Below are 19,723 nucleotides of genomic sequence, written 5' to 3'. Positions count from 1 at the left end.
ATGTGTGATATACAAATAACGGTTCGTTTTTTCTCAATAATTTACTGTGCTTTATTACAGAACTGTTCACTGATTACCTTCCTGAGCGTCCAAAGTGCCTGGAACTGTTCGCTAGAAATGTTTATCCGAACTTTACCTCGATTGGAACGGAAGTTTTAAAACTGCAAAACACTCGATTATTTCAGCTACTGTCTTCGAAACACGAGGTACAATAAATAAAAGAAAATACTGTCCAAAATTGTCCTTATCTCTACACGTGTGTAACGTAAAATGCCTTGCCGCAGTCAGTTGCTAGTGGTGCCCATTCACTTGATCAGTTTTGTAGCCGTTCGGGTTCATTTGCTGCCATCGCCAGAAGTCTTCACCTAGAAGAAAAAAAAAATACAAATTTGATCAGAAATGTATTTGCATATTTTTGCCGATGAAAAATTAAAACTAATTTTTTAAGAAATGAAAATAAATATTTTAGGTGTTGTGAAAGGCTGCAAAACGATGAGTCGATAAAGCTAGTACTCTTTGACCAGAAAATATTTGACCACTTTTTACAGTTAAATTATTCAAAATCAAAATTGATCAAATACCTATTTGGCGTTTGGACATAGCGTGTACTAGCACCTTAACCCATAAACACCCGGGACGATCTACTTTTGGTAGAAATGCAATAGGGAAGTGGAATCATCTCGGCAGGAGTCCTATTTTGGGCACTTTTCTGCTATAACTCACCCAATTCTGAACCAATTGACACAATTTTTGGAAATCGATGAGATACGTATAGTATCTAGCCGTGTACAAAATTTCAAGTCAATTGGTTTGGAATTAACTGAGTTATACTGCCTATGATCGCATATCTGTCCCATATGAATAGGAAACCCAGCAAATATGGGACTGATATGCAATCATAGGCAGTATAGCGAAGAGTGCCCAAAATACCGACCGCTGCCCAAGTGGTACGCTTTTTTGTTTTAAAACATATCAACCCGGATTTTTTTATAGTTTATAGTAGTAGGAATAGTTGTGCCAAGAAATGCATGATACCTCCCCCCTTTGTACCCTTCCCCTTTTGCTGGGAGCCGAAAATACGTGTTTTTTGTATTTTTTATAAATTCTACATGTTTTTGCTCAAATTTCATCGTTTTGCTAATCATCAATAGTTTTCACTGATCCTCGACATACAATGTATACTACCCATCAAAGTCTGTTGAAGTTTCGACCCCAGAGCTATTCTAAGGCCTCCAAAGTACTCCGAAGTTTGTGACACAAATCCAACATTCTCAACCAAATTTTATACACAAAATTGTATACACAGAACATAGTCTACGGTACTCAAAAAGCCTCAAAGCACCCCTAGAAAATTCATGATACATGAATTGGGTGATGTAGGTAATCCAAACTACTCTGGAATTGATTTTCTTACTACCATCGTTTGTGTTCACTCTGTTCAAGTAATTTAGCAACTTGATATTGTGGTAATTGGACATTCCGTGAAATACAAATGGTCTCCAATACACTTTGGAGTATGGGTTACGATATGTACATACTGTATCATGCTTTAGGTGTAAAAAAATGTTCGTGGAATGTAGTCTATACTGCTGATTGAACCTCAGTGCACAGCTATATTGCTTTTGGTACATTCCTGGGATATTCCAGGCTTTCCAAACTATTCTGGAATTAGTTGAAGATCCCACTACAGGCATAATTCTTTCACGATTGTGTCTGTTGCACCTCATTATATTACGAGTATCTCTATTTGTTGCTATTTGGGTGTCCACTGGCATAAAAATGAACCCAATGTATTTTGAAGTATAGGTCGCAATATCTGTAAATCTTAGAACTTGTTCATTGTAGCGAATGCATGCGGAATATAATCCACGCTACTCTTAGAGCCTCAGAGTGCAGTTCTGATAACTTAGCAACATTCACTTGGTGATCTAGGTCATCCAAACTGTTCTGGAATTAAGACCTTCAAGCTCTACTATTGTATCTATTTACTTTATCGATGCAATTCTTTCACGATTACTCCTCTTGTATCTCATAATATTTTGAGTATTTATTTCTTTGTGTTACTTGTGCATCCACTGACATACAAATGATCTTTATGGTATTTTGAAGTGTCGGAACGTACCCAAGAATTTCTCTAGGCGTTCCTCCAGAAGTCTCTCAGAAGTTCATCGTGAGGTTCACCGAGAATACCTCCTAGAGAATGCCTCAGGACTTCCCGTGAAATTCTTCAGGACTTTCCCAGCAGTTTCTCGAAAATTTCTTCAGGAGCTATGCTGGTATTCCTTCAGGAGTTCCGGAAATTCCCCGAGGATTCCACGGGAGTCCCCCAAGGATTTCTCCTGGCGTTCCCTTAAAACTCCTCAAGGAAATTTTCCCTTGAATTTCTCCAGTAATTGCTCCTGGGATTCCTCCAGGAAGATTTCCAGGGATTCCTCCAGGAATTTTCCTAGGAATTTCTCCAGGGATTTCTCTAGAAAATCTTCCAGGGATTTCTTCAGGGATTCCATCAAGAATATCCTCAGGGATTTCTTCGTGAAATCCGCAATGGATTCCTCCATGGACTCATCCAGGAATTCATTCTGGTATTCCTCCAGAAATTCCTCCAGAAATTCATTCAAGATTTCCTCCAACAACTACTCCAGGGAATTCTCCAGAGTTTACTCTAGGAATTCTTAAAGTGATTACTCCAGGTATTCCCCCAGGGAATTCCTCCGGGTAATTTTCCCGAGTGATTTCTCCAGTAATTCGTCCACGAATACCTCCAGAAATTTTTCCATGAATAACTGCTAAGTTATCTATGAATTCATCAAGGGATTCCTTCCGAAATTCCTGCACGGTGTCCTCTAAAAATTCTTCCAGGGGTTCCTTCAGGAATAACTCCAGGAATTACTCCACAAATTTAACCCGGAATACCTCCAGCGATTCTTCCCGGAATTTCACACAGGGACTCCTGTAATTCTTCCAGGAATTCCATCAGTCATTCCTTCAAAGATTCCTCCAGGAATTATTCCTGGAAATACTCCAAGATATATTCTAGAAATTCCTCTAGCAAATGCTCCAGAAGTTCAGGAATTACTCCGGTAATTTCTCCAGGAATTACTCTACGAATTTCTCCTGGAATTACTACAGGAAATCGTCTTGGAATTGTTCCGGGAAATTCCTACAAAAAGTATTCCAGGAATTCCTCCAGGAAAAACTGCAAGAATTCCTACAATAATTGCTGTAGGAACTATTGATCCAGAAATTTCCTCAATTCCAGTTGTTGCGGGAAATACTTTAGGAATTCCTCGCGTGAATTCGGAATTACTCGCATGAAATACTCCATGAATTACTCGCATGAAATACTCCATGAATTCTTACAGGAATTACTCCATGAAATCCTCGAGGAATTCCTCCAGAAAATAATAATTGAAAAAAGTAATTTCAAAAATCCCCCCAGCAGTTCAAGGAAATCCTTCAAAAATTCCTCTAAGAATTTCCCTGAGAAATTCTTCAAAAATTCCTTCACAAATTACTACAGGAATTCTTGCAAAAAGTACTTCAGGAATTCCTCCAGGGTTTTCTCCGGATATTGTGGGAGGAATTCCTGGACGTATTCTCGGAGGAATTTCTGGGGGTATTCCTGTAGGCATTCCTGAAGGAATTTCTGTAGGATTTCTGAAGGTATTCATTGAAAATCCCTGAAGGTATTCCTAGAGTTATTTATAAAGGAATCCCTGGCCAAATTCCTGAAGGGATTCTTGGAGAAATTTTTGACAGAATTATTGGAGCAGGTCTTGGAGAAATTCTTTTTAGAGTTTCTGCGGAATTCTTGAAGGAATTTCTGGAGAAATTTCTTGACGGATTATTGGGTGAATATTTGGAGAAATTCTTAGAAAAAATCCTGGAGGATTTTTTGGAGATAATTTTGAAGGAATTCTTGGAGAATTTTCTTGAGAAAGAAGAAGTCTCGGAGCAGTTCCTGAAGAAATCCTTGAAGGAATTCACGGAGGGATCCCTGGAGTTGTCCCAGCGGAGGAATTTCTGGAGGTTTCCTGAAAAATCTAGGAGATATTCATAATTGATTTTCTGGATGATTTTTTGAATGAATTCTTGAAGGAATTTCTTGAAAAAAATCCCTGAAGATATTTCGGGCGAAATTCCTGAAGGAATTCTTGGCAAAAATCTTAGAGAGTTTTCTGGTGAAATTCTTGGGGAAGGTCTAGTAGGAGTTTTTGGAATTCCTGGAGGTATTCTTGGAAGAATTCTAGGCAGATGTCTAGGAGGAATTCTTGGATGAATTCTTGGAGAAATTCCTTTATGACTTCTTCGGGGAGTTCCTGGAGATATTATAAGAGGAATTCCTGGAGGACTTCCTGATGGAATTTCCGGAGAAATTTCTGGGGGAATTTCTGGAGAAAACTCTGGAGGAGTACCTGAAGAAATTTCTGGAAAAATCCCTTTAGGAATTCCTGAAGAAAACCCTGGATTAGTTGTTGGAGGAAATCTTGGATAAATTCACGAAGGAGCTCTGGAGAAATTCATGGAGGACTTTAATATTGCTTTACTGAGATGTTTATAGTTATGCAGCATTATAATTACAATTTTATATAGTACTATAAAGCAAACATAAAGCGCTTATATACGGCTTCGCAGTTACTTGGGTTGGTAGAGTCTACAAGAGGCATCGGGAGAATTTTTCAATGTCGTTTCCAGTTTTACAACTCGGTAGGTAGAATGCATCGGCAATAATGTGATGGGACACAAGGTCGACCATTCATGGTGCACAATTCTGGCCTAGATCTTTTTGAAGTTCTGTCAATCGAAAAGGGCCACATACATGTATGTTTCAACTTACACATCTCATCAACGGTATGAACGGCTTTCCAACCGAGCTCCGTTTCGGCCAGTTTCGCGTTAGCAAACATCGCCGAAATATCACCAGCGCGTCGCTCCTGAATGACGTACGGAATTTTGACCTTATTCACTCGCTCGAACGTATTGATCAACTCCATCACAGAGATGCCTTTGCCGGTTCCCAGGTTGTACATCTACGAAAAAATATAAAATAGGTGTTACTATCGGAATAGGGCTAGATTTTACCAGACGCCATTGACTAACCTTCAATCCCAGATGCTGTTGATCCAGTTTGTTCAGCGCCGCTACGTGTCCAGTAGCAAGATCCATCACGTGGACGTAATCTCTCACACCTAGCAGTTTACAATAGAATCATAAGGACAGTGCCATAGATTCGTGAATAATTTTACTTACCCGTTCCATCGGGTGTGTTATAGTCGTTTCCGAAAATGGTAAGCACATCTTTCTTCCCGATCGCTACCTGACTGATGTAGGGCATCAGATTGGTGAACTGCTTGGTCGGATCCTCCCCAATCCTTCCGGATTTGTGCGCTCCCACTGGGTTGAAGTACCGCAGCGCAATAATGTTCCACTTGGGATCAGCACTCACGGCATCCTTCAGCATCTCTTCAATGAAGTACTTTGTCCGACCGTAAACGTTGGTCACGTTACCGGTGGGATTCTCCTCTGTGATTGGCAACGTGTCCGGTTCTCCGTAGACTGTGCACGAGCTTGAAAATACCATCTTGTACACGCCGTGGCTGTCCATCACTTCCAAAAGGTTGATCATTCCGATCATGTTGTTCTTGTAGTATAGCAGGGGATTGGTCATGGATTCCCCCACGGCTTTCAGTGCAGCGAAATGTATCACCGAGTCGATTTTGTGTTGCTGGAAGATTGCTTCCACCGCGTCCTTGTCCAGCAGGTCGCATCGGTAGAATGTAATTTTCTTTCCGGTGATTTCCTCCACGCGTTTCAGGGCGATAGACTCGTTTTTAGACGAGTTGACCGAGTTTGTGAAGTTGTCGAGGGCGACAACGCTGTAACCGGCTTCGAGCAAGGATACGACCGTGTGCGAGCCGATATAGCCGGCTCCACCGGTTACCAGTACGGTGCCCCTTTGTTCGCCAGTCATGGTGATGGCCTGGGTTCAGATCTACAATAGATGCAATGAATAAAACAAATAAATTAATATATTTGCGAATTTAGAATTGAATGGTCGATTATGCACAACGTCGTTCACGTATTTGCAATTAATTAATTTTGAAATGCCCCGACTCGCCGTCTACGTAAAATGTCACGGAAATGTCATGAAAAAAAAAAATGTCATGACGTTTTCCAATTCTGAGTAACTCTCGCTGAAGCCGGCCCACTAAATATTTACACCTTGTCTTTAAAAATGTTTAAGGGGGCGATTTTCTGAAAGTCCTCGCCAAAAAAGTAAGGAAAATGCATTTGGTTACTCAAATTGATAGACCCCCCGTTAGTAAGAGCCACAACGTTTTTTGCAGACCCCTCGGTTTTGGTCAAATGCTGGCTCATTTAAACTGTTATAACTCGAAAGTTTCTCCAAAAACTACCTCAAAACAAAATGTTGTTAAAAAGAGGAAAGATAGAGCTACTATTTACAGTTATAAAAAGTTGGGTCGGTCATATTGATTTTGGCCGCCATCTTGGATTTTTATACCAAAACATATTTTTCACCATATTGGCAACCACCGATTTTCAATTTTTTGCATTGATTCAAAGCTGAGACATTTATACACAACATACCAAAAAATTAGAGATGTCTTTTTCTCCGTTCAAAAGTTATCTGCCGTTTTGTAAATCATGTCTTTTTTCCGCACTGGGCCAGGGGCCGGTCGTTTACTTAAATGCAGCATTATTTCGCAGTGTTTATAAACACGAATTAAAAATCTGAACCCACTAATGGAAAGCTGAAGATTTAAGCTTTCCAAAACACTAAAAAAAGTTATAAAACCCGATTTAATCCACCTATGGTGAACAGAACCCTTCTTACATTTATTAAAAATATTGTTGTATCATTCGTATTTAACAAATTTATTTTGTGTGACTGACCAAAAGTTCTAGAAAATATTGTGGATTTGGCATCTAGTGGATTGGTTTTCAAAATAGCATCATGGATCATGGACTAAACCACCAAAAATGCCAGACACCTTCTAAAATCTTGTTTCATACTTTAATAGTTTATTTTCAAAATTACGGGATCCTATTACAGTACAGTATCATTAAGGACAAGGAAACACAAGGAAATTAAAAAAAAAATAGCTTACATATTCTGGAATATTGTATCTTTTGTTAACTGCCAAAAGATCTTGAATCGATTAACTAATGGATAAGAAAATCAGCGAGATACACTTTGTCTAATATCTCTTAATCAGTCGAATAAATTAGCTCCGAAGTACTTGGTATTCATGGTTATGGCGTAAAAAGGATAAAAATGATATATCTACTATGTAAATCAGTTTTGGCATTAGCTAGTTATTTTGGTTCTTGTATTTTTTCCACAATATATAAATTCAAAGATTTCATTTAACACATTTTTTTGAAAAATAATTTTCCTTAGACTGGTCAAAAGCTCATGCAAGATAACAAGCGAATATAATAATAAAAAAAAAGGAATTTATTAAAATACTCTTCGAAAGATATCTTAGTAACCACATGTCCAATCGAAATAAAAAAAAAGAAAATTTTACAAGGATATTGTAGCTTTCATTTGATGCTCAGAGAACCCAAATAGGTTGACAGACGGCTGAGATATTTATTATGATACACTTGGTCAAAAATCTCTCAAAAAGTTAACCTGTATTACTCCCAAGTACTCTTTGAAAGATATCTCTGTAATCAAATGTCCAATCGAAATAAAATTTCTGGGTGATTTACTAGGGTGTTGTAGCTTTCATTTGATGCTAAGAGAACCCAAATAGGTTGACAGGCGGCTGAGATGTTTAATATGATGCACTTGGTCAAAAATCTGAAAAATAAATTAATTGTATAAATCCCAAGTACTCTTGGAAAGATATCTTTGTAACCAAATGTGCTATCGAAATAAAATTTCTGGGCGATCTACTAGGATGTTGTAGCTTTCATTTGCTGCCAAGAGAACTCAAATCGGTTGATAGACGGCTGAGATATTCATCAATATGCTAAATGTCAAAAATCTCCCAAAAAGCTAACCTATATTACTTTAAAGTACTCTTCGAAAGATATCTCGGTAACCAAATGTCCGATCGTAATAATATTCAATAGGGTTCTACTAGGATGTTGTAGCTTTCATTTGCAACTAAGAGAATCCATATCGGATATCAGATGGCTGAGAAACGTGCGTGACTTTTTTTTGTAACATACGCACACACATACACACACACACACACACACACACACACACACACACACACACACACACACACACACACACACACACACACACACACACACACACACACACACACACACACACACACACACACACACACACACACACATTTGCTCAGTTCGTCGAGCTGAGTTGATTGGTATATGAGACTCGGCCCTGCGGGCCTCGGATCGAAAGTCGGTTTTTCGAGTGGTATTTATACCCTTCTTATGGGTGTAAGAAGGGTAAAAACAGTGCTCGCATCTTTGAGAAACAGTTAAAAACGGAAACGAACCTCCGAATTTCTCGAATGTAGCTGCAGGCGCATGCGCGTAACTATAGCGCATTTGGCCCCTCAGCTTCAATATCGTGCACGCTGGCTGTAGTGCATGACAAGCGCGCACGACATTGAAGCTGAGGGGCCAAATGCACTGTAGCTACGCGCATGTGCAGGCGTATACTCTGATGCTGTTGCATGTCGTTGCCGGTGAGCATGGAAATGTATGGAAAAAACGTGGCTTGATTTACAAAACTGCGGATAACTTTTGATAGGAAGAAAAGACATCTCAATATGTTGTGTATAAATGTCTCAGCTTACAATTGCAAAAATTTTCAAAATCAGTTGTTGCCAACAAAAAAGTTTTGGTTCAAAAATCCAAGATGGCATCCAAAATCAATATGGCCGACCCAACTTTTTATAACTGTAAGTAGTAGCTCTATCTTTCCACTTTCAACAACATTTCGTTTCGAAGTGTTTTTTTTTGGAGAAACTTTCGAGCTATGACGATTTAAATCAGCCAGCATTTGACCAAAATCGAGGACTCTGCAAAAAATGTTGTAGCTCTAACTAACGGGGGGTCCATCAATTTGAGTAACCAAATGCATTTTCCTTACTTTTTTGGCGAGGACTTTTGGCGCCACCTTAAATATTTTTAAAGACAAGGTGTAAATAGTGGGCCGGTCTCAGCGAGAGCTACTCTACTACCAACAAAAACAATGGAACCCATCTACCATAAGGAGACCAGGAAGTCGATCTCTAATGTAGATTTGTTGTGTTCAGGGGTAAATTGAATAAGATGAGGGAAATCATCATTTCCTAGCAGGGATGGCATGCTCCTTAGTGTGTGTGCAAGTGTTTTCATCTTCTTCTCCTTTATGGCTCTACGTTCCCACTGGAACTTGATCTGCTTCTCTTCAACTTAGTGTTCTTTGAGTATTTCCAAAGTTATTAATTGAAGGGTTTTCTTTGCCTACCATTGCATGAATTTGTATATTGTGAGGCAAGGACAATGATACTACGCAAAAACAAATATCCTTGTTTGAAACAACAAAACGCATGGTTGACTTTCAAACTTAGCATTTACTTATCCCAAAGTTATATATCTTCGTTCTTACTTAGAGATTATCGATCAAAACAACCTATTCCCATCATTCCATATAACGTTCATTTGTTTCAAGAAAATGCACTCACACATCTTTAAAATTCTTACCCCAACATCGCCACAACGAGGAAAGTATAGCAAATCCATCACCCCAACTTCCAAGTGCAGTTTTGGCCGTGATGGATAACGCGCAGGTACCTACTCAAGACAGCATACTCAAAAAGTTGGTCGGTTTCGTCTTTCTGCTTTTTTATTATTATTGGGTCACCATTCCATCCGCTCGCTAATAAAAACCTAAACGCTAAGGGAGCCTTTGGAGTACCAGGACGTCCTCCACAGTATTTTTCTTTTACTGCGCCTACCGCAGTAATTGGTGCAGTCCGAGTTTGTCCGAGACAATCAGCTGCCCTTCTGTAGACTTTAATTTGAAGGGCGAGATTATGAAGATGTTAATTAGTTAAAATTTTTACCTAGGGAATCGCGCCACTTGGGCGGTGGCTTCTATATTCGTCTGTTTTCCACTATAACTCAGTCAAATTTAAACCAATGGACACAACTTTTGGAATGTGGTGAGATAGGTATAGTATCTACTCGTGTACAACATTTCAAATCAATTGGTTCAAAATTGACTGAGTTATAGTGGAAAACAGACGAATATAGAAGCCACCGCCCAAGTGGCGCGATACCCTATATGATTTCGCATTATGCGATTTATTCTGTGTTTTCTTGCCTTTGGCGTTTTCCAATCGCTATCGATCTGTTTTTATTGTTGCTGTGATTGAGTTTGATGTTGCCTAGTTTGGGTAGTGGCTACGGTTAGGATAGCTCAGATTAATCTTCAGCCTAAAGGAACAGCAACGATCAATCTTTGCAGACTTATGCTGGATGATTCAGCCCAAATCAAGGGGCCTTAGTCCGAAAACCTCACCTTCGTAAGGGGATTTTATATCAAGGAAACCTTGTGAACCCAGTATTGGCTATTTTCAGTAAGAATGGAATGGCAAATTCGCGTGTCATGCCTCGAGCCTGTATGCTTGTCAATAACGTAATCGTTGCTACACTCTTCTCTGAATTAATCACCAGTGATGTATGTGCTGTCATAATTGATGTAGAGTATGTGTGCCATCAGTAATCTCACGCTCCCATATTCATCCTATTTGAAAAGAAGCGATTATGGCACCAACTGATTCCGTTCTTTTTGTTTTCATGCGTGCTCACTTCTAATAGAAAATACAAAAATATAAAACAAAAGAAACAATTTAATCCTTTGTTTTTTCGTAGGATAAAAATGGGAGCCACGTGCTTGATAAAGGATTCCTTAAAGGGAACCAATACCCTATCTGACCATCGATGCATCTTTTTTGAACATGTGAATGTTATTTCACAAACTTTGCGTTTCAGGAATCCCTGGTCAAGTGAACCGCAGATTAAGTCACACCTCGTTGTTTCCACTTTTGGTTAATTGGGACAAAGTTGTCCTTGCTCCAAGTGATCTGACAATTGCTTTTGTAATTTTCCAAATAGGACATTTTCCACGAAATTCCCTTCCCGGGTAGAATGGACATCTGGTTATCTGGAGACAGGTATGTCAGACAGCATCGTATGTTAAGCTAGTATGACACTCTTTGACCAATGCCAAATATTTGACCATTTTTGACAGTTAAATTTTGACCAAGGTGTACATGGCAAACAAAAATATTTGTCACTCTCGAAAAACGAATAGGGACAAACAGAGCCAAACAACCTGCCAAAATTTATCTGTCAAAAGTGGTCAAATATTTGGCGTCTGGGCAAAGAGTGTAATAGCACCCTTACACTGATGGCTCACTCCTCGAAGGCCGAGCCGGGGCGGTGCTGGTGTCTACTCTCGTGAGCTGAGGCTACATCAGTCTTACGGCACTGTTTTTCAGGCCGAAATATTAGCTCTTATGTGCGGGGTGCAATCAGCACTTCAGCGGCACGTAATGGGCAAAGTGATATGCTTCTGTTCAGCTAATTCAGGCTGCTTCGGCCAACGCTAGGTCGTAATTAGTTATCGCTTGTCGAACTTCATTCGAGGAGCTGAATTCAGAATGTTATGTTGTTTTTAACCCGCTATAGGCTCTCTTCCCGAGCAAAGTCTGATAGCAAATTTAAAATTAAATTTGATGTTGTTATATTGCAAATTTTGATAACTCAGGTTGTTGTCATTTTGGTCGTTTTAACGGTTAAAACATCAAAAATGAGAGCAGAAAAATGTTCCTGTGACAGCAAATTGAAAACAAATCCTGCTATCAATGACAGCAAATTGATAACAGTTTTTGTTATTGACGCAAAAAAAATATTGCCTTCCACGGTCAGATTTTCATCTACCCCTCAGGCATCTCCCTCTTTCGAGGCGAGATTTTTCGATTTCCCTCGTGTCTGATCCGATCAGATGCTATCCGTCGGATATGCAGACAATTTATATTTACCAATAATTCCAGCTTCTCACAATTTTGTTCTCCTATCACGAAACGTGGCACAAAAAAGAACGTCTCTCCATCACACCTTTGAGAAATATCACGATCAAGTTGTCCGCTAACTCTTCGTCTTTTGTCTTCCGGTCTCCTTCTTGTTTCCGCTGTATTAGATCTTCACTCCCGAATTTGCTTCAGTGGATTTCACTCATCCACAATTTGCTTCACCAGAAAGTTTTCAGCTTCTCCTGGCCCTTCGCACTGCAATGGGTTCATGCTCGTCGCCAATGTCAAGTACCAGTTGAAAGTTGTAATAATAATGATCCTTCTCACTAGTATGGCTTACTCAGTGATGTACCAAACTACCACAGTACCCTTCTGGTCCCGAGATTGATTGATTGATTTATCTTTATTTGAGAGACTTTCAGCCCTTGGCTGGCTCGTCTCTTCTGGTCCCGAGATTATAAAAACGTAAAAAAACTAAAACATTTGCATGTTTTTAGTACGTTTTCCAGTTTAGTGTACTCTGAACATGATCTCTCTCAGACATGATGGTCTTACTAGATCTTGTTCTCGCTTTTTTTTTTAAGGTTTTCTTACTTGCCTGCTTGGTGATAAAAGATCGCTTTTCTCCCATCAGTCATTGCTCAAAGTGGCATGGGTTTCCCGTGCTGATTTTACAACAAAAAAAATTCCTCATAGGGCTGTTACATCTGTCGAACACGTCAACCTAGGCATGGTCATGCTGAATACCCACGCCTGTACAGCTGTTGCCATAGGGGCTTCAACAAAAATATAAACTTTGCTATAAAACTGAATCGAACAGCTAAGGCAAATGATAACACTAGTTTACAGCATTTTTGAACTCGGTAAGCTGATGATCGTTTTTGGTGTAGAATCATGCCCTGAGTTCGAAAACGCGAAAGAAAAAAAATACAGTAGAGCGGATATTTTTTCGACCTTGTATGGAAAGGTTGATGATTTGAAACCGATTTTTGTTCTATTTTTGAGCAAAGTCGCTCACTTCAAACATCTCATTCTCCGCAATCAATGCTCCGATTGAGCTGATTTTTTTACTTAGCTCACCTACATATGATATGTAAAACGAACGTTGAGAAAGAATTTTTAAAATGCTTTTTTCTTATTGCAAAAATACATTTCTTCATATATTTTTGAAAATTTTGCTAAAATTTAAGGAGATCTTCCCTAAAACTCGCCAATATCTTGAATTTCGTCAATCTGACGCAAAACTTGAATTCAGATGATCGAATGGTATTATATTCAGCTTTTAATTTATGGAAAAAAGATTTAAAATTGGTTTAACAAAACGCAAGATATTTGAATTTAAGTAAATTTCTTATTTTAACTCTTTGAAGCCGAAATTTTTCCAAGCGTTATTTTAGAGTTTTTATTACGTTTTTCTGTAGCTTTGGTGGTCAATAGCATAAAAACGGTAGAATATTATGCAGAATATTTTTTCTGGATATCCTAGGTCATCCAAACTATTCTTGAGTTTAGATCCTTAAGTCTACGGGTGTAACGAAAACTTCTTTTATTTTATTCTGAAAGGTTAATATACAGTATCAGATCAATCAGGATATCCTAGGTTATCCAAACTGTTCTTAAGTTTAGATCCTACCCAGTCAACCAGTGATCGTATAGGATGTTGAATAAGATGTTAAAGTGGAGGCGATATATGTACATTTTACATGCGCCGAAATGGAGTCATGCATGCATATGGCCTCCACTTTATCATCTTATGCAACATCTTATACGATTACTGGTTGTCTGGGTAAAGTCTACGGGTGTAACGGTAACTTCTTTCATTATACAAAGCTACGATTTGTAATCTATCATGTCCAGTAAGTCTTCTGAAAGTTCAATAGACAGTATCAGATCAGTCGGGATATCCTAGGTCATCCAAACTGTTCTTGAGTTCAGATCCTAAAGTCTACGAGTGTACCGGTAACTTCTTTCATTGTACAAAGTTTCGATTTGTAATATATCATGTCTAGTAAGTCTTCTGAAAGGTTAATAGACAATATCAAATCAGCCGGAATATCTAAGGTCATCCAAACTATTCTTGAGTTTGGATCCTAAAGTCTACGGGTATAATCTATCATGTCCAGCAAGTCTTCTGAAAGTTACAGTAGTTGTTTTTATCAACTAATCTTCATAACAGTAAGGAAGCCCATATAATATCCCAAAAATATATAACAACCCTTTTTGTTCCTCTAACAATTTTGGTAAATACAGTGGATTATGTAACACTACTTAACGTCGTGGCAAAAGCTATTATCACAAGTGTAGTCCTGAAGCTATTGTCTCCGGGGTAGTGTTTTTGATCTGAAATATCTTGAAACTATATTGAAATGACTCATGATATGCCAGGAGGATTACAGATTATAGTTTAAAGTGCATTGTGGGAATAACTACTGCTACTATCAAGAGCTAAACTTCAGGATAGATTGGACGACCCTCAATATCGCAAAGGTTAATAATAATATATAGTAGCATTCAGGTTGATCCAGCAATCGCGACTGATTATGAAACGTTACTCGGTATGTCAGATATAGCTTATGTTACGAGTGTAGACCTGAAGTTCTGAACTCAAAGATAGTTTGGCTGACCTGGAACATTCGCATAGTGTATTTAAATGACATTTGAGATTTCAAGAGCTTCACGGATCTCAGCAGATTATGCTGTGCTATTATTAATGGTGAAAACACAAAGTTTTTCTTGTAGATTTGAAGGACTTCATTATAGAACAGTTTGGACGAACACGAATGTCCCAAAGACTTATAATACGCTAGTAGACTTCAGGTTGCTCTAGTAACTGCGTGTAACGTGTAACTAGAGACACTACCTAAATGGCATTGAAGATGTCAATAGCTTCTTTAATCCCAGTAGGTTATGCAATGCTATTATTTGTGGCGAAAATACATAAAATTATTCTTGTAGATTTAAAGGACTTAACTGTAGGACAGTTTGGAACACCTAGAACATCCTAGAATATAAAACACCTTTTGATATTCTTGACGAAGTCTAAATGAATGCATATAAACGTAATCCACATCCATGTTCAGCTTTTAGAACAACTGGTATGCCATTTATTTCGTTTTTCCAAATTTCATCGTGTTCAGGATGTTCTAGGTTATCAATGAAGTCCCAAATACAAATATTCCAATTTTTCCCTAATAGAGGGCTCAATTTGCAGAAACTTTGCTAAAGACAGTATTTTGTTTGTTATTTTGTAAAGTTGTAAAACTAGATATTGAGCTAAAATTCAAAAACTGTTCTACTTTAAAAAAATAAGGTCGGCTTCAAAATCAGCGCTAAATTGTGCTTCAATAATTTTGGTCGTTGACAGAAGCTCACGACTTTCATTTTATTTTGTAAACTAGTGTAATGAATTATTAGGTCACACACAAATATCATTCTCAGGTTTTTACGCATCATAGGTTTGATTTTGTTATTTGTTGTGTAAATCGTAAACACAACAAATAACAAAATCCGCCATGTTTTTGTTTGTTGATAGTTTCATATTTTACTCCACACTCAAGAAATTTGATGCATTCTGGAGATCGTATTCCAAGCTAATATATACAAAACTAGACAACTTTTTTCGATTTAAGAATATGGCGATAACATTATATGTCTCATATCTTGACATACTGATTGCAGCACATTGGTAATCAAACATAAAAAAATACAAGAATTTGTTAGGAATTAATTCTATAATATTTAATAAGTAATTTTTAATCTATTTTTATTTGTATTTGTATTTGTATTTGTATTAATAGCTAGTTCTTTACACAGAATTATAAGTTATATATACAATCGTTTCACATCTTTCTGTACAATGCATGTGAGCTTGGGCAGGGACAAACATCAAATTTTCGCTCCAGTCGACTTTTTTGATTCCATTTATGTCCCATATGAACTGTACAAAATTTCAGCACAATCAGTGAAACTATAATTTAGCGCAAGCGGTTCAAAGTTTTCATAGGATTTACTATGGGAAAAGTTACACTTTCAAACAAAAAATCCCAGAGGTCGCCCTTTGTCTCCTTAATTCAAATCGATTAACGCTTCTTGTAGAAAAATCATTTATGAAACTTTCCTTCGAAGACCGCAATACGATTGGTTGCTTGTGGTAAATGTTATTGATTTATTACCGATTAGTGATCCAACGAACGGCTTTTTGTTTTGTTTTATCAGCAGCACTGCTGCTGCCGTTGTAGCATGGGGTGGCGGGAGGCATCACCACCCCCAGCAACAGCAGCAGCTACAGTGCTGCTAATAAAACAAAACAAAAAGCCGTTCGTTGGATCACTAATCAGTAATAAATCAATAACTTTTTCCACAAGCAACCAATCGTTTTGAGGTCTTCGAAGGAAAGTTTCATAAATGGTTTCTCTACAAGAAGCGTTGATCGATATGTATTAAGGAGACAAAGGGCGACTTCTAGGATTTTTTGTTTGAAAGTGTAACTTTTCCCATAGTAAATTCTATGCAAACTTTGAACCGCTTGCGCTAAATTATAGTTTCACCGATTGCGCTGAAATTTTGTACAGTTCATATGGGATCTAAATGGGATCTAAAAAGTCGACTGGAGCGAGGATTTATTTTTTCCATACAAGCGTGTCCCATACTATTGGGCACGTAAGAATTTGCGTGCGCGGAATAATTTCAAGATGCTTCTACTATGACTGGTGCTGCAAGATGCAAAATGTGTTATTATTGATAGCAAAGCTTGCGGAACAAGACGCGCGTTATCGTTGATTGTTGTGCTTGTATCTATCGCTAGCTAATTCTCGCAGCACCATGCTATTATGGTACTTTCTGAAGGACACTAACGGCCGGCAATGCTTCTGCCGTTTAGTCATAAATGGGAACTTATAGTCGTTAAAGCGGTACTTTGTCTCTAGCTGGCTATGAAAACGCGCAAAGGTTAGTTATCTATCTAGCACAGGTTGATGGTGCTTTGTGTTCCAGCATTTCGCTACTACGCTTCGTAGTGTTAATAACTGGTTGTTGGGTTGTGTATTAGCAAGAAACAATTCCAATTTATTACACGACTGTGGAACTGTGCCAATAGCACTAAGTTGAGAGAGACAGGTCATGTTCCAGTGGGAACGTAGATCCATAAACACGATACAGATTCAAAACGATTAAGATCACTAAATTGGGTCATTGGCAACAGTGTGCAACGCAAGAAAATAGTACAAAAATATGATAACGTTGTGGTTTGAATAAATTATTTCAACACCAAAATGACGAATCGTGTTGCAGCGATATGCAAAACAGAAAAGGAATGGTCAACACTCAAAACGAGTTTCTTAACACCGATCGATGACATTAACGGCTGATATGCTGAATCAGTCGGTTGCAGAGATTAGATGAGTGTATACCACTTTACATAATTGATTGCCCTTTTATTTGTTTTCATAAGCGTCCTCAACACAGAAATCAGAACACCGGACTCCACCCAACAAAAACCGGTTCCTCGGTGGCCATATTTTCTCCCAACTCATCCGAAAACGGCGCTGGAAGCTCGACTTTCAAAGTCAAGGTCACAAACGGCCACGTCGCCACATCGAGGGAAACCAGTTTAGCACAACGAAAAGTGACTGATCCACTTTCCATTCGTTGAATGGAGAGATCATGCGATCATTTGCATACAGCATTCTACGTTAGTAGTTCACGAATCTTCCCTCTATTCAGAATCCATTCATGGCTATGCCTCCTACACGATCGATCAAACTGTTCCATCTTCGTCGTTCTTACACACAGTCCCGCTCATGGCTATAGGAAGCGGTGCCGTCATCCAGCGCAGAGCTGAGATTCCCAGAGCAGCACTAGTCATGCTGTTTGAACATTTCTCTTTCAACTTAACATCGATGACGAAAAAACCGTTATCAACCTCATTTCTTAGATCTGCGTTGTTGATATCTTCTCTTTTTCACATTTTGTGTGTTTCCACCACCTTGTGATTTCTTAAATGACATTTTCTTCAAAAGAATTTCCGCTAATGGCACATACACGATGATATCACTCACAATTCACAACCTTATCAAAGTTATTAGTTGATTGGTTTCTATGAACAAACTTGCACTTACTTTCTGTGCTTCAAGAAAGTGAACAAAACCGGAATTGGAAACAGCGCTTCTTCAAATCACTTTCCAATAATAGCACTACCACTTTTTACTAGTTTTTATCAAACTATTTCCCAAATAAAACTTGTCACCACCCAAAAGAACTAAAGTTACATCACTCGAGGAACTACAGGTCACTAGCGCGACATTTTCCTGCGACTTGATCGTAACGGCACCAGTGGCAGAACTGGTAAAAGTTGAACACCTACCACACGCGCAGACAGAAGATCTCCTAAGAAGAAAGGCCGCGCAGACCCGAGACGACGAGACGTTGAGTCGAGGAGAATCGAACAGCCCGCAGGGCAACCGCAGCGGTCGTTGGCGTACCGAGAAGTGAAGACGAACTCGCGAGCGAACGTGCGCGATGCGGGCTCGCTGCTGCGCGGGTTTCTCCAGTTGGAGTCAGAGACACGGGGAGGAAGTGCTTCTTTCTCGCGGATCTGTCTGGAAGGCTTTTAATGCTGTTTTCCCTCATTCTCTCGTTTCCAGCGATGCCGGATCTTCTCTGTGGGTGAGGTATTGAGCGAACTACCAGGCCAGGCTTGTGCTGAAGTAGTACGTAAAATATTAAAATAAATATCAACCTTCGCGTAACATTGCTATAAGTATTCTAAACAATTATTCATAAATTATTAATTATTCATAAACCACGTACTCCCGACACGAATGCCCACTGTTTGGTGGTGTCGTAAATAAATAAATAATAATAATAATAATAATAATAATAATAATAAATAAATCACGTAGATCAACACATTTTCATCGCAGAAAATCGGTCCCCCCTCGTAGACGTTTGTCCATACAACATTTTGAGATTTTATACGGAACGTAGACTTTGGTCTGAACACCCCTCGGCCGGTATTTTGGGCACTATTTGCTATAACTCAGTCAGGTCCAATCCAATTGACTTGAAATTTTGTACACGGCTAGATAGTACGCGTATCTCATCGCGTTCCAAAAATTGTGTCAATTGGTTTATAATTGGCTGAGCTATAGCAGAAAAGTGCCCAAAACAGGACCCCTGCCGAGATGGTTCCACTTCCATATGGCTTATTTTTGCTCCAAATCTGGCCTTATAATTATGTGATTTTTAAAATGCAACCTAAAGAACTTTTTTGTCGTATCTACCCCCATAATACCCCGGACAGACATGTGATACGAGTGTGATTCCTGTACAACGGTACGCAGTGTCAAGAAAATTCTGACAAGGCTGACTTGAACTGAGAGAATTTTCAGTATGGCACTTATTTCAAGCGCAATTGTACAGTGATTCTTGTATCACATGTGTGTCATAAGTATAAGATATATATGGGCATTTTAAACATCGTTGTGTTGTGAAACGACTTCTGCTGGATTTGGAAGAAGCATTAGTCGGACCGGCTAACAAAATTAACGCCAACAAGGAAATATTAGTGTGCAAACATTGTGTATATTCTCTCTTCTTCAACCTAGCTGAACTCCTATCGTTTGAGCCCTAACATGCTGTCTAATCGTCTTATTTCTCTCTATAAACATTTTCTTCGGTACTAGTAC

The 19,723-nt window shown here is 38.7% G+C and overlaps 2 protein-coding genes across 4 annotated transcripts in view; one reads left to right on the top strand and one right to left on the bottom strand.

The window, feature by feature from the left end:
• LOC109428192 (N(6)-adenine-specific methyltransferase METTL4) overlaps nucleotides 1-19,723 on the top strand; it is a 35,781-nt gene that overhangs the window by 6,586 nt on the left and 9,472 nt on the right. Inside the window, exon 4 of one of the 2 annotated variants that reach the window (XM_029878439.2) lies at nucleotides 61-215. The exons of the other annotated variant lie outside the window; for it this stretch is intronic. Within the exon in view, the coding sequence (XP_029734299.2) occupies nucleotides 61-215 (155 nt within the window). Of the gene's footprint in view, nucleotides 1-60; nucleotides 216-19,723 lie in introns of those variants that run through there. 2 annotated transcript variants of the gene reach the window in all.
• Nucleotides 27-18,563, bottom strand: LOC109428193 (UDP-glucose 4-epimerase). 2 transcript variants are annotated; one of them, XM_019703893.3, is made up of 5 exons: nucleotides 18,400-18,563; nucleotides 5,251-5,992; nucleotides 5,101-5,189; nucleotides 4,838-5,030; nucleotides 27-365 (listed from the first exon to the last, which is right to left on the bottom strand). In XM_019703893.3, the coding sequence occupies exons 2-5, from the start codon at nucleotides 5,969-5,971 to the stop codon at nucleotides 292-294; spliced, it is 1,077 nt and encodes a 358-aa protein (XP_019559438.3). In that variant the 5' UTR covers nucleotides 5,972-5,992; nucleotides 18,400-18,563; the 3' UTR covers nucleotides 27-291. The 2 variants fall into 2 exon arrangements, with proteins under 2 accessions (XP_019559438.3, XP_019559437.3); XM_019703892.3 differs by lacking the exon at nucleotides 18,400-18,563 and adding an exon at nucleotides 18,155-18,393.

This window comes from Aedes albopictus, chromosome 2 (genome assembly GCF_035046485.1).
Source record: "Aedes albopictus strain Foshan chromosome 2, AalbF5, whole genome shotgun sequence".
NCBI classification, from domain to species: domain Eukaryota; kingdom Metazoa; phylum Arthropoda; class Insecta; order Diptera; family Culicidae; genus Aedes; species Aedes albopictus.
The sequence above is the reverse complement of the archived record's forward strand: the minus strand, read 5'-3'. Positions and strand labels throughout refer to the sequence as shown.